General features: G+C 43.5%; 1 protein-coding gene across 1 annotated transcript in view; it reads right to left on the bottom strand.

Annotated features, from left to right (window-relative positions):
- The window catches only part of NPR3 (natriuretic peptide receptor 3), a 37850-nt gene extending 19090 nt beyond the window's left edge, over nt 1-18760 (bottom strand). The window contains exons 1-3 of the mRNA XM_053968779.1: nt 18076-18760; nt 13373-13495; nt 9320-9486 (exon numbers count right to left, since the gene is read on the bottom strand). Coding sequence (XP_053824754.1) covers nt 9320-9486; nt 13373-13495; nt 18076-18760 — 975 coding nt within the window. The remainder of the gene's footprint in view (nt 1-9319; nt 9487-13372; nt 13496-18075) is intronic.
- Between the last annotated feature and the right edge of the window lie 544 nt (nt 18761-19304).

The following is a 19304-nucleotide window of genomic DNA, read 5'->3' as shown; positions in this document are numbered from 1 at the left end:
TTTTAGGATTCCCTGCCTTCCAACAAATTATGTGGCTATTCACATGATGAGTTCCAAAACTATGTCCAGAAATTATACATCTCATCATAGTGGTGAAACACAAGAGATACTAAAGAAATTATTCTTTTCATCTGAAAACACACAGACATACAGAAACTAAAATATGCTTGTTTTAAATAGATTTTTCTAAGATTTCCCATTGGTAGTCTGATAATTTGTTACACAGTTGTAATGAATGCTAACATTTTACCCTGGCATTTAAATGGGAACATTTTAATTGCAGATAAACACTTAGCAGCAAAAAAAAAAAAAAAAACACCACACCTATCCTTTCATTAGATATTAAGTTTTTGATGTCAGCAGGCAAGAATGTTTTACAAGCAGGAACATCTCAGTTTTCAGGATGACAGTTGCTCATCTGAAAAAATCAGTTGCACTTGTTAAAATAAGTTAAATTGGTTTAAATTAATGCTGAGATAGGACAAACAGGAAGGACATTTTTTTGTTAAATGTTTATCCTTGTACAATGTACAATTGCTTTGGGTTCTGGATTACCAACATTATCACCAAACCACAAAAATCACAGACATATTTTCTTTTTTGTATTAAAAATTTTCAAGGTCATATCAGTCCTCATGCAAAACTCAGAAAAATCACTGTATCACTTTGGAGACAGCTCGTGTTCAAACTGAATTTACCCATGCTAGAGTAGCTGGTGGGCTGGTAAAATCTTAGATGGGGTAAAAAACACATCTGATGAAAAGGACCATTTGATTTCTGCTTTGCAGAAGATTAGCAAAGATTACCCAGCAGAGCACTTGCTTTACAATCTTAAGGGCTGGATAAACACAAATGATTTAGACACAGCCAGAAGTGGCGTGTAGCTCAAAAGTATGCTTGGAGCTGGGATTAGTAATCTAAGATCTTTATTCAGTACCAGGCAAAAATTAGGCACACAAAACCAGGATTCATAAGAACAGCATCCCACCTCACCCTTGTCAGCAGAGGAGGTAGAGAATGCAGGATGAAGTGACCCTCTTATTCTCACACAGGCAGGTAACAACTCCCCACTGCATGAACTTGCAGTAAAGCCCTTACAAAACCCTACAGGGCACCAGTTCTTTTAATCCCTCCCCATTTCATCTAAAAGCCCTGGGCCTCCTATTATTGATTTAGCATGAGAGAACTTCAGGGTCCAATCTGCTTTTAGAGAATCTGAATTCCACCTTTCCCCTGCCCTGTCTGCAGGGCATCCTGAGATGGAGGTACTCCTGGAACTGAAATCCAGGTGCTGGGGGAAAGGTATGACCTGCTAAGACCTGGGGGACCTCTGGGCTGGGAGTAAATAATTTGCTAAGAGAGCCCACCTAAGGCTGTAGTTGCCATGACAAATGATCCTTTTATTAAATACCAGGGTAAATGGGCATATGAACTTGTAAATTTTAATGACATGGAACTAATGCAAACCCTCAGGCTGCTATTAGTCATGCTTCCATTCCAAATAATTTCAGAATTAACTATTTGGTTTTGTTATTTTCTTTCAGATAATGGCTATCTAATGAAAGGTGTTCAGCTGGCTGATTAACCAGCCTTTTGCTGGCATCCCTGTGAGGATCCCATTAGCACAGGAGAGGCACAGCAGCTATCTCAGCAGATATTGGTGTGTATCTGTCAGCAGGCAGTAAAGTTCCAGCTGCACACCTGAAACACATCCTCCCACTCTTCAGCAGCAGCATGGTAGTTAATACCTCAAAATCTGAGGATTTGCAGCCACTCCAAGAAACTAAAGACTCACTCTCGTAGCTCCTTGCATCTGAGATCCTCCTTGTGCTCTAAGGTATTTTGTAGTCTGACGGGTATCTTGCAGGCTGACGGGCCAAATGGATGCATTGTACACATGCATTTACATTCATCAAATGCAAATGTCCTGCTCAGTGAATGTCACCTTGTTCTGAGCCACGGAGCAAAGGATGTCCTCACCTACCCTCCTCCCATTGTCCCATGCTCCTTTCTCATGCCCCTCTTATTCATTTGCTCTGGGACAGAGACACTCCTTGTCTTTTCAATACGCTTTGATATATTTGTTCTTCTTAGAATGGGCTAGACCTTCTCCTTTTTGTCCCAGACTACTCTTCCTAATGAAAAAAACTATCTGCTAAAGAGGGAAGGAAAGTTTTGAGTACCCTCCTGCAGGTCCCTATGCCTCCTTGCATGCACAAGAACACCATTGCCTCTATTCACACAGCCCATTCTCACAGGATGACTATATTACCCCCTCTGCATTAGCAAAATTGCTAAATATCCCCTGAAAGAAGAATAAAAAAATCAGAGCTGGCACATTCTACACTGACCTTTTCTTACAGCCCAACAGAATGGAGCACACCCAAGCCCTGCTGCTTGTCTTGGCTCTGCCAACATTCATACACCAGGGTGACCGGACTCATCCACTGGACTGGCCTGCCCTTCTGTTAAAAGATTTTTTCCCCTCTGGAGAATGAGCCTTTCCCAGAGCTAGGTTCATCTTAGCCTCCGAGCACTCAGCCACAAGAAATGAATGTGCTGACACAAGAGGAGATCTCAGACTTGAGGTGTTAATGATTGGCACTTATACTGTTTTTTTCAGAAGACTTGTCACTTGCGAATATCACAAAGTTAGACCCTGCCCCGCTGTTGTTCAGAATCACCTACACCATACCAATACCCCAAATGAGTGCAAGAAAGCTTTCCTGGACCACTTCAGTGTGGAGACAACAACTCTTCCACCCTGGTGCTCTCAAACACGGAATTCACATTTCTGGCCTTGAAAACCTGTTCTTCCTTTACATCCCTAAAGAAAACAAAGCATGGCTCCTTCTCCACTCCTCCTGCCACCCTCATAATCAAACCTTCTGATTAAACTGCTTGGCTTAGACAGAATTCAAACACTGGATGGACTCTTAACCCAGTCTGTGTGACCACAGTGTGAAGGTACCAGCACAGATAAGATGAACCCTCCACAGCACCCAAGGTGCTGAGGCTGAAGCATCACATCAGCCATCTAGCAAGTACAAAACAGTTTCCAACTGCCTGCCCAGGACCCTGCTGCTGGCTGCAACACCATCCTGAAATAGAACAGACACACCTAAACCTCCTCTTCAGGCCTTATTGAGCTGAATATTCTTTCAGTAAATAAGGAAACTTCCAATTCAGTGATATTTTCATGAGATACTCAGAGAATAAGACTCACAGAAAAAGAAGGTGACTGCTAAAAAGTCTGTTAAGCAAAGGTATTTCATTTTTCAAGTGACATTTTATACAAAATGAGATAGTCTACCTTTTCCTTCATTCAAACATCTCAGAGCCCAGCCTGAAGACCATTCTATACCAATGTCAAAAATCCTACGAATTTATATTGAAACAATACCTCAATGGGACAAATTAGCTTTTGGTTTACTTGCAATGCAAACAGCATGGAGAAGCACTAAAACCAGAAAAAGGCTATGAATTTTGCAGGAGGACATATTGTGGAAATTAGTGGAAAAAAAGGTATATTTCTAGCAAGTACTTCAAAAAGTGCCTTACCCATAGATTTCTGAATGCCTGTTTAGAAAAGTGGAATGTGAATATCTGTGAAATCCAAGTTTAAAACATAGGACTATGGAAAATATACAACATAACCATGAAGATCAACTCCAAACTTTTACATTCCCAAAAAGTTCAGATGTTACTATTTCCAGATATACACACAATTTTACACTATCCCCTCCATGGTTTAAGACAGCTTCAAAAATATGCTTAGATAGGCTAGAAAAACGAAACAAATCTACTGGAAGAGAGAAGAATAATTTCTTTCTTTTATGACATCTGTTACTGGCAAATAACTTTCTATTACACTGTAGTTTTGCCTAAGACCCTGCCATCGATGACACCAGTCTTTCATACACTGAGAAAGCATTAACTTCGTGGGGGAAAAAAAAGTGTCTGCTCTATTCACCAAATTTAGCAGTACACAGGTCAATACTCCTCTTAGAGAAAATAAAGGCACTCTCATTAACTCCAAGGGGTGAAGGGTTGGTCGTGAAAATCCTAAATATGTTTTACTAATAGAATTCGTCTTGTTAATAAGCTGGCACATGAAACCATTTTTTCCGGCTGCTGAAAGCAGCTTGTGGTTTGCTTTTATTCTTTCGAACACAATTAGCAAAGCACTCCAGCAGCTGAATAGAACCATTCATTTGAACAAATTATTCCCTGGCAGGGCTTGGGGGTTCTTTTTTTTTTTTTTTCGCCCCTTAAATCTCCTTGAAACTCTCTCCCATCCTTAGCCAGTCAGAAGACACAAAGGACTGTCTGACATTAATCTCACCTGCCTGTGCCTGAAAAAAGACAAGTGAGAAGGACATTGCTGAGTAAGTTACATTTTCAGCATCATAGCTACAAGACTGAATTGCTCACTTTCCCAGCCTTAGCTGATGTCCAATCCTAATTAAAAGGCTGATGTAAGGAATACACACAGGGAAGAGTCTGGCACAGATGTTATGGATGAGATGATAAAGTTTACGAGCACAGCTACCTCCCATGAAGCTTTTGTAGTTAACTGTTGGAGCTAAAAAGGTTGCTCTTTAGTGCACTGTTTCTCCTTTCAGAGGGCTGAAAATGTTAAATAAAACACAGTTCCCCTTTCTAATAGGGAGTAGCAACTTGCAGATCTAATTAATCTACACAGCTCATTCTTTTACTGAGATGACTTTACTGGCAAATCAGGCTTCAGTCCCCTTCTCCAGATGCTCATTTTCAGGGTGAAAAAGGTTGTGGGTAGGAAAAAAACCCATGCATCCACCTTGTGAACAATGCTGTCATGTACTTAACACAGCAGAAATATTTGTTTAATTAGTTACCTTTTCAGCTTTTAAACGAGAAGAAAAAACAAGCCATGGGTGGTCTGTAACCTCAGAAGAGCAAATATTCCTGGCTGTAAAATCATCTGAGCTCAGAATACTGGGTTGGACATAAAAAAAGCATTTATTGAATCCTAGGCCTGAGACAGGAACAGAAGGTGCATTAAGAACTTCCAAATTTCACCCTACCACAAATTCATTAAGTGTTCAGCATTATTTAATAAAAATGGCTTATGCATATACTTCAACTGAAACACTGTTTATTCATAAACATTTTTAACTACACTATGTGTTGGGAATTATTCATACACCCCTTTAGAGACAGTTTTAAATTCTTCCTTCAAGTAATTGCATGCAATTCCCACTGCTGTCTGCCTCAACTAGGCTATAGGTCTACAAGCAGAGCTTGCCCTGTGTTTTGCAATTAAACCAAGGATGTTAGTTGGTTTACAGAGAACAGGATTCCCTGCTGTTAATATCTTGCTAATGCATTAACATTACAGAAGTAAGAAAACTGCCACCATTTGTATAAAAGCATTAAAACAATTCTCCTGCATGCCTAAACCCCAAATTTTATTAGATTTTTGAAAACATTCCTCCTCTTTTTCTTATTTTATTAATGAAGTTGATCTTCAGGTAGGCACAGAATAAAATGGTCAGACTTTCTACAAAACTACAGGATGTTTCTTGAAAAATACCATGAGACACTTGAATGCTGAAATGATGGTTGAACAGATTTATTGCTTCAGCCCACAGTTCTTTGGGTTACATTAACATGACAGTAAGTGCTTTCACACTCAGACTGGTGAACAAACAAACTAATATTTTGACATTGCAGTCAGGGAACACCACCATTGCCCCATGCTGTGCAACCCAAAGATTTCCAAGATGCTTTCTCAGAACCGCTCTGCCACTCTTATTTTCAATGCTGTCTAATTAAAAGGTGCTTAAGGAAGCTTCTTACTTCACAAGAGAGATTCCTGAAGAAATTGTCTTTTCCACACTTTCCTGCTCCCTCATAGGGAGGAAGGTTCTTTCACCTTCCCCATTTCCAAAGCATAACACCCACGCAGAAAAAACAGAAACTTCTGAGCTGGGAAAGACATACCCAAAACACGTTTTTCTCTTTTCTGTGTGATCTCACAGCTGGAGATAAATACAGCCAACACTCTTTGACCTTACTCCTCCAAGGGTCGTATGTGTTCTGCATCTGGCAGTGGGACAGCTGCTGCTTCAGGACTTTGCCCTTTCTGTCACTCTTATCTTTCCTTCTGTCATCTGCTTATTTTCCATTTTTATTATATTCTTTTTTGGTAGATAATAATGCCTTTAGGATTAGCGCTGGCAAGAAGCCAGGACAAAATGGCAGCACTAATGACTTTTGTTTGAGTTAGGATCACTGTGAGATAATTTAGACCATGGGCCTGGGGCCCCATTTTCCCATGACATTGGAAAAATCCACACAGAAAAGCAGACACACTGAATGCTTCAAATCCAAACCTCCCTAAGTGTCTCCTCTAGGGACACAGCTTGCAGAATAGAATGAGGACTATATTTCAACACCCGTGGATATGACTTGAGATGGGCTGTACTATTGATTATCTTTCTACATAGTTTTTGTTTTCAGGAGCAGAGCAAAATCCATCTCTGTCGCGTTCCCACCCACTCAGCTCACGGACTTTTCCTTCCCCATCTTCCCTGGGAGGACACAGCTTTGTCTAATATGTACCCAGGACACTTTTTTCCCATGTTGCCAAAGAAAGCACACTTAATGTGTGCCCACTACCCAGAAATTTTTCAGAGGGGAAGGAATTGGCCTTCAGTCTGCCTTTTTATTTTTCCCCACTAGTTTTCAGAATGGTTTTTTTTTCCCTTAATCCTGAAGGCTGCCCCAAAATGTTTCTCCTCTGAACAGGGCAGCAGGGCAATCAGTTAAGGGAATATGATGCATCTCTTTTCCACTGTCCAAAGTGGGGAAATATATAATTCATTATAAACCACGCAAAGCAAACCAGAAAGTTAAAGTTCACACATTGTTAATGAAGGAACACAGCTATGGCTTTATGGCTTTTTTTTTTTTTTTTTTTTTTTTTTTTTGCTATACGCAACCAGAAACTAACTCTCTTAGAGATATTTTATTTTACCGTTGTTAGAAGGCTGTGAAAAAGCAGGTAGGGAAGGCTCTGCTGAGGTCTACTTTAGTTAAGCATCCATCTAATACCAGGATACTCTGCATTTGAAACCAAATCTCCTTCCCCCATAGCCATGACCTGTATTTCCTCTACAGAGAGCTCCAGATCCTGATGATCTCCACCACTGGAGGCTGCCTGTGAGCTCAGGGCTGATGTTTCAGATGGCAGGAATCTGTGGTAGGTGTACACAGATCACAAGATGTTCTCTGTGTCCCAGCAAGAAAGATCGTAAAGCAAGACAAAAGCCCAGTAGGAAAGGAAGAACAGGAAGACGAGTAGGAGAAGCAGCAGCAGAAGGAGGCCTATGCAACTGGGCCTAGCAAAGGCTCAAGGTGTTGTGTGAAGGAATATTTGGAACAAGGTGAAGGACCTTGGATCACAGGTAGAAATGGGACACAGGGAGAGGCAGCCCTCAGAAGCAGGCAGAAGGTGGTCAAGGATGAGATACATAGTAGGGAGCCAGCCCCCATTGCTGGTCCAGGACAGCCAGGAGCACCTACAGCATACACAGCAGCCATGAGGTGAGGAATGACAACAGAGGACCTCTGGCAGTGGGTGTGCAGCTGTGAGGGAGTCTCCCCAGCAAACATATTAGCCTGCAAAATCTCCCCCATGCTGGCACAGGGGAATTTGCTCTCCCCTAGATCCAATTCTGGTTGACAAGAACAGGGCTACGCAGCCCCAGTCAGCACTGCCCAGGGTTTGCAGTGGGTCCCCACCCTAAAGAAGAGAAATGCATCCTCTTGCTTGCCTCCAAACTGCCCACAGACAGGAGCCTGAGCTCTCAGCTTTTCTTATCTGGGGAGATGTCACACTGCCCAGACTAAAAGAAAGCCACAATACTGCAGATGAGTGGATCTTAAGTATTTAAAATCACATTTCTCACCAACCACAACCAAAGGCACATAGCAAGTTTTCAAAGGACATAGCTTGCTAAGTGAAATCTGCAAAAGGACACATGCAGAGAAAAGGGAGTACCAGTACAAATTAAAGTCCCATGACCTTCTTCAGAACTCATTTAGCAGATTCTTCAGAGAGCAGCACCTTGAAACTGTGAGGTGGGTTTTCTCCACTAACCCAAGACAAAACATGCCAAAAAAAGGCAAAGGCTAGATTTTGAAAGTATCACAGGAATAATATAAACCACTGTTGTGATTCAAATGTAACACTTTAGGAAAAATATTTAAATTAAATACATTCAACTTCTAAGAAGCACAGATTTTCTAAAGGTAGCCGAAGATACACAATAAACTGCCAGGAAAGGTTATTCATTCTTTAGCATAGCATTCAAGCACAAGCTGATGAATTAAAGATGGACACAATGCTTAAAGCAAAGGGATGAGGTGGAAGCCTAAGTGAAAGCTGGAAAATGAAGGGTTTGGGTTGCTTTCTTGAGTTTTGGGCTCTCATTTCCTGCAGCTAAGGACTGACCAAACTTTCTTCAAGCCTATTTTCTTTATATTTGGAAAGTTGACACTGGACCATGGAGAAGGCTGTCTGGGAAGTACTTGTATCAGCATGCAGAAATCCCTGCAGGTACGTACTATACATTTTTGCTTCCACTGATTTTTCTACAAAAATGCCTAATGAACTAGCTTAGCAACAGCTCAGCACTAGCCCAAAAGCAATTTTCAAAGGCATTTTCCCCCTACATTTTGAGAGGTTAAAAAAAGGCATAGTTTCCCATGCCCACTTCTGGAAGACAATGGAGTTCCCCAAGGCTTAAAGAAACTTGCAAGGACTATTGATATTCCTGACAGTTCAAAATAAAAACAGCAACTACTTAAATATTCTTTTTTGAGAAATAATACCACTTTTGTCACTCACATCAGGGATTACTTCATAGTATGCAATACAGATAGTGTAACTTTCTGAGATTGGATTCTAAAAAAACCATTTAATTATTGGGAGAAAACAAAAAAGGAGGTTGTATTTCTTTGCCTGTTAAGAAGATTTATCACTGGTACATTGAGAGACACTTGCCTTTGCCCAAACCTTCTGCTGATGAACTAGGAGATGAATCATCCATGATGAATTGGTCATAGATGGTGGTGCACAGATATAGTGCACCAAGCCTATCCTTGTAATTTGCATTATCCACAAAAAAAAAAAAATTATATGTGCAGCAGCATACTTTTGCAACTGAGCCCAGGTGATTATGTCCTGATAAGGTCTCACTGCCACTTCTGCTTTAATTAGGAGCATGCTTTTGAAGATGCTATGATCTGAAGACTGCCATCAAGTACTTACATAGTCATCTTCATGAAGACCTTGCTTCTGAACAGAACTTTTCACCTCCATGGAAAACTTCTCAAACTCAGGCTTCACAGTCCTCAGCAGAGTGACAGTTTGGAGGTATGAGTATGCTTTCTTGGCTTCAAGGTCATGTTTGTCTCCTCTTCGCCAAGAGCCATTTCCTAAAGAGAGAAACAAGCATATTTCCAAACTAGGTATCATTATGGGATTCCTTTTTCCATCCAGAAGTCCCCTTTTCTGATCAATGGAGAGATGGCCTTCTTCAAGGTGTGCAGGAAACCAGGCAGCGAGGAATAACTAAGAAGTAAACGTGCAAACCAAAGGACAATTTTACTTCCACACTGTGTTTGCTTATTTTAAAAGGGTGGAATAAATCCTAAGTGTGAGATGGTATCTTGGAGCCAAACATATGTGCCATATCTCAAATGCAGAGATATTTAAGTTAGAAGAAATGAGGGAGGATTCATGCGCAAAGTTTTTGTTACATGTCACTCCTCTTGGACAGTCAGAAAGGCACCAGTAAAGTCAAGAGCATGATCATCACCCTGAATGGGAGGCAGATGGTGCAGCTTTCCCACTGTGGTTAAGGAAAAACCATGTGTGCCATAGCTGCCAGACCAGCACTGCTTTTAATGGGAAAGGAATATATAAAAATAAAATGGAATCCTGCGCCTACACTGTATTTACATGTGTTTTGTGTCACAGCAAGGGAACAGTTTAACTAAGACCACCAGTAAAGAAACCACATTTTTAAAAAGCAGGATAGCTGATTGGTTGTTTATTAGGAAAGAAGTTCTTCTTACAAACATACCCTGGCCTTAGCAGGCCCTGAGATCCTGAACGAAAGCTTCAGGAGGTCAGTGAAAAGGTTCATGTTGTCCTGGAGCAGGTTTTGTGCTATCTGATGTAAATGATAACTAAAAAAGGCTAGAGGGAACAGTGGTAGCCCTAAGCAGTGAGCCTTTAAATGTTTACAATTAATTAAATGCTAGACAGACTTTATTTTTTGAACGACAACAACAAACCACATTATGGTTAAATGAGCCAAGACAAAATTAATGCTAAATTCCCAAGGTAACCTGGAGGCACACAGAAACCTGAAATCAGAGAGGATGTCGTTATTTTGCTTGGGTTGAGAACCACAATGTAATTTGACAAAGAGAAGCAAGTTACAGAGATGTTAAGGGAGATGGAGTACAGGTAAAAAATCCATGGGGCTTTTTTTCCCTGCACAGTGTTCCCCAGCTGCATCACACAGCTGCAAGAACAAATTCTTGGACCTGAAGCAGGTAAACAGAGCTTGCTTTTTGTCCTCCCAGTACTGCTGCTGGGACTTAACTGGCTAGATTTGCTCTGCTTCCTCAGAGAGCACAAGGGAAGGAGTAAAGGTCCTGCACTTCTCTGGGGGATAAGCCCTTTCTCCTGCAGTTTTTGGATCCAGGGCAGCTCCTGTCAGTCCCCACACAAGGCAGGAGACACCTTTTCCACATCTCTTGTCCACCCTAGGAAAGCCTTATTTACCACAGCCCAGACCACCTAGGACTATAATCTTTACACACAGCAGGAACTTTGCTATTTTTTAAAAGTGATTTTTTTTTTTAGGAGGGAGCTCTAGATATATGTGCCTTGGTTGAGGGATTTATTTCCCAATACAAGGTCAAAATCACTTACACAGAACCTTATTCATCACACCCAATGGAGACACTGGATAGCAGCTAACATCCCACTGTCTGGTTTGGCCATTCTTCCCTGCAGTGCCTGCAGCTGACCTCTATCTGCTTTCAAAGAGAAGGAAATGTACATCTGGCAGCTGTAAGCAAGCACATCTTGCTACCTTCCCCAAAAGAGAGTATAAGCCTTGCAGAAGCCTCAAAGCTGAACAGCTTCTGCCCCAGCTGGGCACCTGTATTTTGGAAGAGCTGGATTCAAGGAGTACAGCAGAGACTACAGCATGGAGGGCTTTGCTATAGTTTTGCATTTGCAAATGAAAATAGCTAAAAAGATTGAGATTATATACATTTAAAAAGAATTTAAAAAAAATATGGTAGTGCTAGTAGTAACTTTCTGTCCTGGACACCATACATTCCTTCTTTAAATCCCAACACTGGGGCTGGGAAAGGTTAACTTGCATAACAGCGTTCCTAGGATAATTTACATATTTAAATTCCTTCATGGATCATTCTGTGGGAGGTCATCTTGTTACAATACTTGTGTACAATTATTGCAGTCTTGGCATTTAATAAGTCTGGTCTTCTGAAAAATCAGAAATATTCAGAACAGAGGGCAACAAAAAACTGCAATAAAGTCATCTGAACACAAAGACAGTGCCAACTGCCCTATCACACCCACTCTTAGATTTTATGAAATACAAAACTTAGTATCTGCAGGCACAAGGAACAAGGATTTTTTGGGGGAATTCCTCTACACTTGTGTTTGCTTTTCACAAGCAATGATCATCTGCACAAAAGTCAATTTCTGATGCACAGTCATTTCACACTACATGGGAAACACATCCACAAGCAGAAAAATTGGTTTAAAACAAATGTCAGGAAAAGTCACATTCTAACTACACTGCATCAAAAGCCAGACATTTTTCATTAATCCTTCAGAAAAACTGCAAGAAGACTGAACTACCTGTGACACAAAGGAGGGTGGTAATGAGGCTCCCACATTGGCTTTGACCTTGATCTACAACTTCATGTTTTAGATATTTGAGTGATTTCCTTCTTACCTGCCAAAATGTGGCATTCTTTAGCTAATCTTGATATATGTAGCAGTATCTGTACTACTGTACATATCTAGATCTCTGAATTTATAGAGTTACATACCTTCATTATACAGTGTGACACACAGCGCCGTTTACTGTGAAATAATTTCAGCGGTAGTAGATGAGTAACAGAAAGCTTATGCAAAAGTACTTCCAGTTAACAGATTAATTTTTAAAAAATTAACCTTTTTAAAAGGTTGGTCAGCTGTTTCTGTTGGTCAGCCTTTGCAGCTTTAAGAAAGTAAACCCCCACACTTTGCCTTTTTTCTCAACTTCTACTTGGTTTTTAACTTGAAATTAATTTGTTATTGTAGTGGATTAGTTAAAGCAGTCTGCATGGAGAAAATTATTTTCTCTACATCTGCAAAAGAATCTGCTCCTTTTAAGAGCCACATTATACTTCAACAAAACCTGCCCTGGCTTCAGCCATCTGATGTATGATCTCAGCAAACACATAGCTCCAATATTACTTTGAATTTAGGTGAGGCAGCTGCACCAGCTGACAACAGGTATAGTCCCTGCCATGCACTGATGTAACATGCAGTTACAATTATATTTTGGCATACTGGTATATTAGGTATATTTCAAAAAGAAAATACATTTCATTTACATTTTGAAGTTATGCTTTAATTTGACAAAAATTACTCATTTTACTTATGGGTGTAAACAGCCACTTTTATTCATTCTGCTCTAGAAAATTTGGACTGCCTGTGTCCCATCCAGTGCTTTCCCTTTAACATAGCATGGCTGAATATTTTTGCAGACAGAGTCTGTGATCAAAAGATAAATAAATTAGATGTGTAGATGTCCCAGCACAGAGGTGATTTCTGAAGAACCAATCCTTGCAGCTGCCCACAATGGTTGCTAATTACCCCTTCCAGCCATCTGCTCAGCCCACAGGTCACCAGGCTGCCAGGAATGCCCCCACCCTGAGAGCTGGCAGTCACAAGGCTGGGGATGGAGCAAATCACCTACACCTGAGCACACACACTGCAGAATGGGGCACCCACACCATAACCAATGTCTCTGTCTGGAGCTACTTCCCCAAAAAGTAATCGCTGTAGCATATTTGGCATCTTGTTACCCAGTAGCAACTATAGCCACAAGGTCTGTTTTATTTCCTACAACACCATAGCCCAAGTGGAAGATAACTGCAACAGCAGGGAGAGACAGTGGTGTTTTCTGGGACTCAGTGCTGCGTGTTTTGAGGCTAACAAATCTAAAAATACTACCAAGCTTACAAAAGACTTTGCAACACACTTGGGCAAGAAAAACATTACCATATGATGAGCTGTTGAAGAGTTCAATATTGAAGAAAGCATAGTCCCCATTGGTCATTCCTTGCCGATGAGCAGCCAACATGATGTTCCTGATAGTGTCACCACGGGCACACATGATTACAACTGGAAGAAAATGAGAAATATAGATAAGAAGATAGCTCAAGATCTTCAGAGAACAGGCTGTGAAGCAAGAATACTGCCAGAGCCAATGATCCCAGCTGTCCTCACTGTTTTGCAACAAACATGAGAACACAGATTGCAAACAAAGCTGATTTCCCAAAGAGCTGACAAGACAGGTAATGAACACAGAAAGGCTTCCTCTTTTCTTGTCTCCTCTGAAGATAATTAAATAGAGCCTCTGTGTAATCTGGGTTTTTACCCCTGCAGAAAGGGGTAAAAGTTCTGGCTCCAGATTTCTTTAGCTACATGTATTTGTAGACTAGACCACAATCACAAGCTTCTGCTGTTATTTCTAAGCAGACATAAGACAAAGATGGAGATACCATGACCTTACCATTTCAATTTCCATTCTATTAAACAGTTTGATGTAGACTGTACTTGCCTACACCTCAGCTACCTAATATTTAGGTGCCTGTCCTAGATTTTGCTGCCTCTCTGCACTTACAGGAGAGTAACCCTTATGCAGCAGGGACAGTGGTATGAATCTTTCCAGAACATGATTTCCTCTCCAGAGACCATGCAATAAGCCTAGGCAACAATGCCTATTATTAACAATGCCTAATGTTAATAAATGGGAAAACCAAGGACCACTTCATAAGCATGAAGATTAAAGGTGGGTACAAACACCACAGAGCCCCATTCATCATGGGCCAATAGCTAAGCAGAGGCTCTGCTGCTATGATGAGACCTACAGGTGTGCCCTGTGTGGGCACCATGGGCCCCACTGTGATGATTGTGGTTGCTAGGTCTCTTCCCAAATATGATGGGCAGGAGGACTACTGCCCTTGCTATTCCTTCCTTCTGCAAAAGGAAAGGAGAATCCCAACATGTGAGGTCTTCAACAACGCGGAAAAAACTCCCACACAGAGCAAGTTACACTGTAAGCTTTTACATCAGTTTTCAAGGCTACAGGTATGAAGATCCTGATATCAGAGGGAGGAGCAAAGTATTTTATCAGTGTGTGCTTCAGGACTGTATCCTACAGCAGATGCGTAAGAGATCCTGTCAGAACAGTGATTCAAAACTAACTGCACGCACATTTCCAAGAATGCCACCACACATGGCACGACTCAAAAGCTACAATAATATACACAAATATTTTCAACTCAACAATAAAAATAATCAAAACCACATTTGGCTCTTCTGGGTGAAAGTGTTTTCTATTTTAAGAAATGAAAACACCAAACAGGCCAAATCTTTTCGCACACAATGAAACTTCTCCCATAGCCTTTCTGGTTGGATGCCATCACAGGCTTAAACCTCCATATGTGCTGCTGGGGTGAGTCATATTCAGTACAACCCCATGCTTCAGGAGAATTATACCATGCATAACTCTGTCCTACTGATTATGGCAGAGTAATACAATAATTTCCAGCGCAACAGAGCAAGACATATTTCATGACCATTGTTAAGTATATTAGCATGAAGGAAAATGAACAAGAAAAAATTTTCTTACAATAAAATTTGGACCAAATATTTTCCAGATGCACGTCAGGAATGAATTTGTCTCACTGTTCTTAATTTCAGTATAGGTGAGAGATTTCCTTTTGAAATGTTTCCTTGCTGCCCTCCCAATCTTCCTTGACTCTGCCTTTGTAAGTCACTTCTATCATAAAACTGTAATCTGCAGATGGAATCAAAGGGATTCCCACCATACTAATAAAAGACATTGAGCAAAAGGAATAAAAGAGAGTGTGTGGCGAACTACTTTAACATACATTAAATCATATTTTGTAAGCCTCTAAAGGAATGTAAGGGAAGTAATATTAACTGTTTGGAAGGGGTTTCTAACCCAGCAGGAAAGTAAAGATTACATATTTGAAGATTCTGAAGCGAATAAGCTATAGATATGTTTCTCACCATCTTCCAAAACTGTAAATTATATATTTAATCTGCATCTGTACCTTACCATCGTGTACGTACAAATGTGTATGTGCAAACCCATACAAAATGTTCTCCCTCTACCATAATACACACAGACCACAGTAATTCTAATGCTAATATACTGAATTTATTGACTAGGATTATTGACTCATCCTGAAAATACTTTAGAGTTTAATTCCAGTTTAAAGGAATAAGCGTTCCCTTTGCTACACACATCCCCTGGACTACATGCTTATACATTAAGCACAGGCCTGCATTTGTGAACCTGAGCCTTCAACATGAACTCTGCAGCAGGCTTACCTGAGCCTATAAGGAAGCCTGAACTACTAATCAAACTAATTGTAGACAAATACATAACTTTAATTATCAATTTTCATCATTATTTTTTGTGGCTCCAAGACTTCAGATATTTCGCATGGCTACAGGGACTGAACATGCAGTCCCTGGTGCACAGGGGTGAACGGCTGAGTGTGCCTCTTCCTCCCAGGCATCTGAGAGGTCAGTGCAAACCCCCAGTCAACAGCAACCTAACCCCTGAAGCCAGCCTCTGTTCTGCTAGCAGGACAGGACAGCTGTCCCCACAGGACAGCTAGCGGGGCAGTTTTTGTCCCAGGTCTGGGAGAGTTTCAAGCAAGAATCCTGTATCTGCTCGAAAGTCCACTCCCAGTCAGTGAGCTCAGTGAAGGCTGACCAGTCAGGTGGGAACCAAACAGCAGCAGTCTTTGAAAGCTAGAGAAGGTGAGGATTTAGATCCAAGGACAGCGTCACAGCACGTGTGACACAGGAGTCATTAAAAAACAGAAACCAACCAAGCAAAAATATTTCTAGAAAGTGCTCTGGACAGTGTGCTGCTGCCCACAAGTCCTGCTGGGGGATCTCCAGTGAGTCCCCAGAACATATAAAGACTTTTACTGATCTTCAGACCTCATCTGGTGCACCCTCCACGTAGTGTAGAACTCTTAAAATATTGTGGTAACCTGAAACATGCCATGAGCAGCAGGGCCAAAGAATCTGCCAGGTGAGTCCTGCAGTCAGTCTTTAAGGACGGAAAGGCACAAGTGGAAGCTGGAGGGCCCCACTTGAGTGGCAGGAGTCAGAGAACTAATAAAGAGGTGAAATGGAAGGAGGGACCCCACAGGGTACAATGGGGAGAAAGAAGAGGACTGCTTCTGTTCAGTCATTTGCAAGTTGTAAGAATTGTGAAAGATCAAATGTTGCAGCTCAGCAAAGCATTTCAGACCAGGCTGAAAGCAAGCTCTCTTCCTGGACTGTCAGCATGGTGTGAAGAGTGGGGCTGGGGTGAACACTTGTCTTTTCCTGCTGTAAGCATGCTGCAATGCTCTCAGCATCAGGAAAGCCACACACACACACATTTGACAAGCATCTTTCCCCACACTGTGGTTTCCTCCAGCACTGACACATTTATTTCTCTCCATTCATTATATTTCCCCAAATGATACTTAAAAGGAAAGCTCTATTTAAAGCACCTGCCTCAATGAATAGGGAATTAAAAGCCCTATGCTGTCAGACCTCAGTTATCTCACACAGTCCGGCATGTTAATGATTTCACAGCAGCTTAACATCAGCAGTGCAAGGCTGCAAGCCTATAGCACCATAATACCAGTTCTGCCTGTCACACACAGCATGATCTTTATCTGTCCAATTCTGGTGTTATTTTAACACTCTACAACAAGATATGTAAGAATTGTACAAAGGGCTTTGTACATCCATGGCTTTCTTGGAAAATACCTAAGGACTTTAACTTCACCCTACAGTTCACTTCTGGATTACATATTTTCTTTTTGCATTTGCATGACTTACTGGGGAAGCCTGTGGCTTCCCCAGTAAGTCATGCAAAACCCTCTAATAGAAAAGGTGTTTCTGATAAGCTCATACAGCCACACATTGCTAGATCGCACTTTAAAGCAATCTAACTACAAATCTGCACGTTCTAAAGCACTTTGCTTTGCTGCTCCATGATGCACAGTCAGTTCAACCAGCCCAGACATGACTGTCCCAGATGTTTTACAAGCCATTTATCTCCACTGTGTCTTGCTATCTGTTGGTGACAATATCATGGCATGCATGCAGGTGTTTCACATGTACACATCCCCTGAAATTGCCATTTCCCCTAAAAGCATCTGTTATTTATGAGGTAGTCGACGGAGCTCCCAATGGCAGAAGTCTCTCGCTGAAAGGCACAGTGGGGTGAGAGGAAAACATCTTTGTTTAGTCCCTGAACAGTGTCTCTGCAAAAATCTCAGAGAGTAAGCAACAGATTTGCTGCCCTGCAGACGTGGATAATTTTGAGTAAACCAGACCGCCAGCAGAAAGCTGATTTCTTACCATGCCACAAAGCCCTCCTAAGGTGGTCCCAGAGGGCAAACCGCGCTCTACGCCGTCGGGAGGCAAAACTCAAGCTCTGTGGGCAGAGCTTTCACCCCGGCCTGCCGTTCCCATCCGTTGGAGTATGCCTGGCCCGGGGCTGCCGTGGCAGCACCGCAGTGGGTTTCCCCACGGGCGGGGACGAGCCGTGACTTTTCCCCTCCCGCAGGTCCTTCCCTCCGCGGGATTCCCGCCGCCTCAGCCGCCACCGAACGCCATGGAGGAGCCCTGCCCGGCACTCCGCCGCCACTCACCCCTCTCTCCTGTCTGAAGGGCGCGGACGACGTCGTCGATGTCGAGGTGCCGGCTGGTCTCGTCGAAGCTGTGCACGGCCATGTGGAAAGCCTCCTCCTGGAAGACCACATGGACGCCCTCCATGGCGAAGTAGCAGCTGCGCTCGGGGTTGCTGTCGCTGTAAAGCAGCGTGGCGCGGTTCCACTGGTGGTGGCGGAAAAGGGCCAGCAGCATCTCTCCCATCTTGGCGTAGGCGGGCGCGACGCGGGTGAGGTGCGAGTACTCGCCGCCCTTGGCGCCGAAGCCGGCGGCCAGCGCGCCCGCCGACAGCATCGGCACGTTCCAGTGCGCGGCCAGCCGCGCCACCGGCGCCGCCGCGTACTCGCACACCGGCCCCAGCAGCAGGTCGGGGCGGCGGCGCTGCAGGGCCACCATGTCCACCAGGCTGAACAGGGCGCGGTTGCCGCACGCCGAGTCCTCGTAAGTGAGCTGGAAGGCGTAGCCGGGCGGCAGACCCGCGCCGCTCTCCCGCAGGCTCCGCACCGCGTACTCGATGGCTGGCCGCACCCGCCTCAGCGAGAAGAGGTAGGCGTCGTCCTGCGGCAGCAGCACCAGCACTCGGATCAGCTTCTCCTCCTCCTCCTCGCCCAGCGCCGCCCGCGCCGCCAGCACGCAGCAGAGACTGCCGAGCAGCCAGGGCGGCATCGCGCCCGCCCCCCCGGAGGCGCCCGAGCTCCGGCAAACTTTTCGCCCCCCACTTCCCCGCCCGCCTCGAAATTGTTCGGTCGTGCTTTATTTCTCAGGTGTTTGGCGGATTCACAACCTGCCCCTCCCCACCCCGCTGGCGGGTCACGGACGGAGCATCTCGGCTCTGCTTTTCTCGTTCTCTTATAGATGGACGACTACTACTGTGCTCACTTCCCCCCCCCCCCCCCCACGCCGGATCCCCGCGGGGCTGCCAGGCTGCGCCCTCCCCGCTTAAGTAACGCGGGAACGGCGGCGTCGCCTCCGCACGCCCGGCGCGCCGCGGCCGGGTTTGTGCGCAGGGAGGAGCCGGCTCGGGCGCTCCCTCCCGCCCACCTCCTCCCTGCGGCCCTCTCGCCCGCCCTCTCCCTGCGGCCCTCCCGCCCCGCACACCTCCGCGGGCGAGCGGGGGTTGTCCTTATCGCATACATCGAACATTGATGTGTGTGTTTCGCCTACCTTCCTACTCGGCTGCTGCCCTCCCTTGCCAAGCGAGTCTCCGCAC

This window comes from Vidua chalybeata, chromosome Z, assembly GCF_026979565.1.
Source record: "Vidua chalybeata isolate OUT-0048 chromosome Z, bVidCha1 merged haplotype, whole genome shotgun sequence".
Taxonomy (NCBI): Eukaryota; Metazoa; Chordata; class Aves; order Passeriformes; family Viduidae; genus Vidua; species Vidua chalybeata.
The sequence above is the reverse complement of the archived record's forward strand: the minus strand, read 5'-3'. Positions and strand labels throughout refer to the sequence as shown.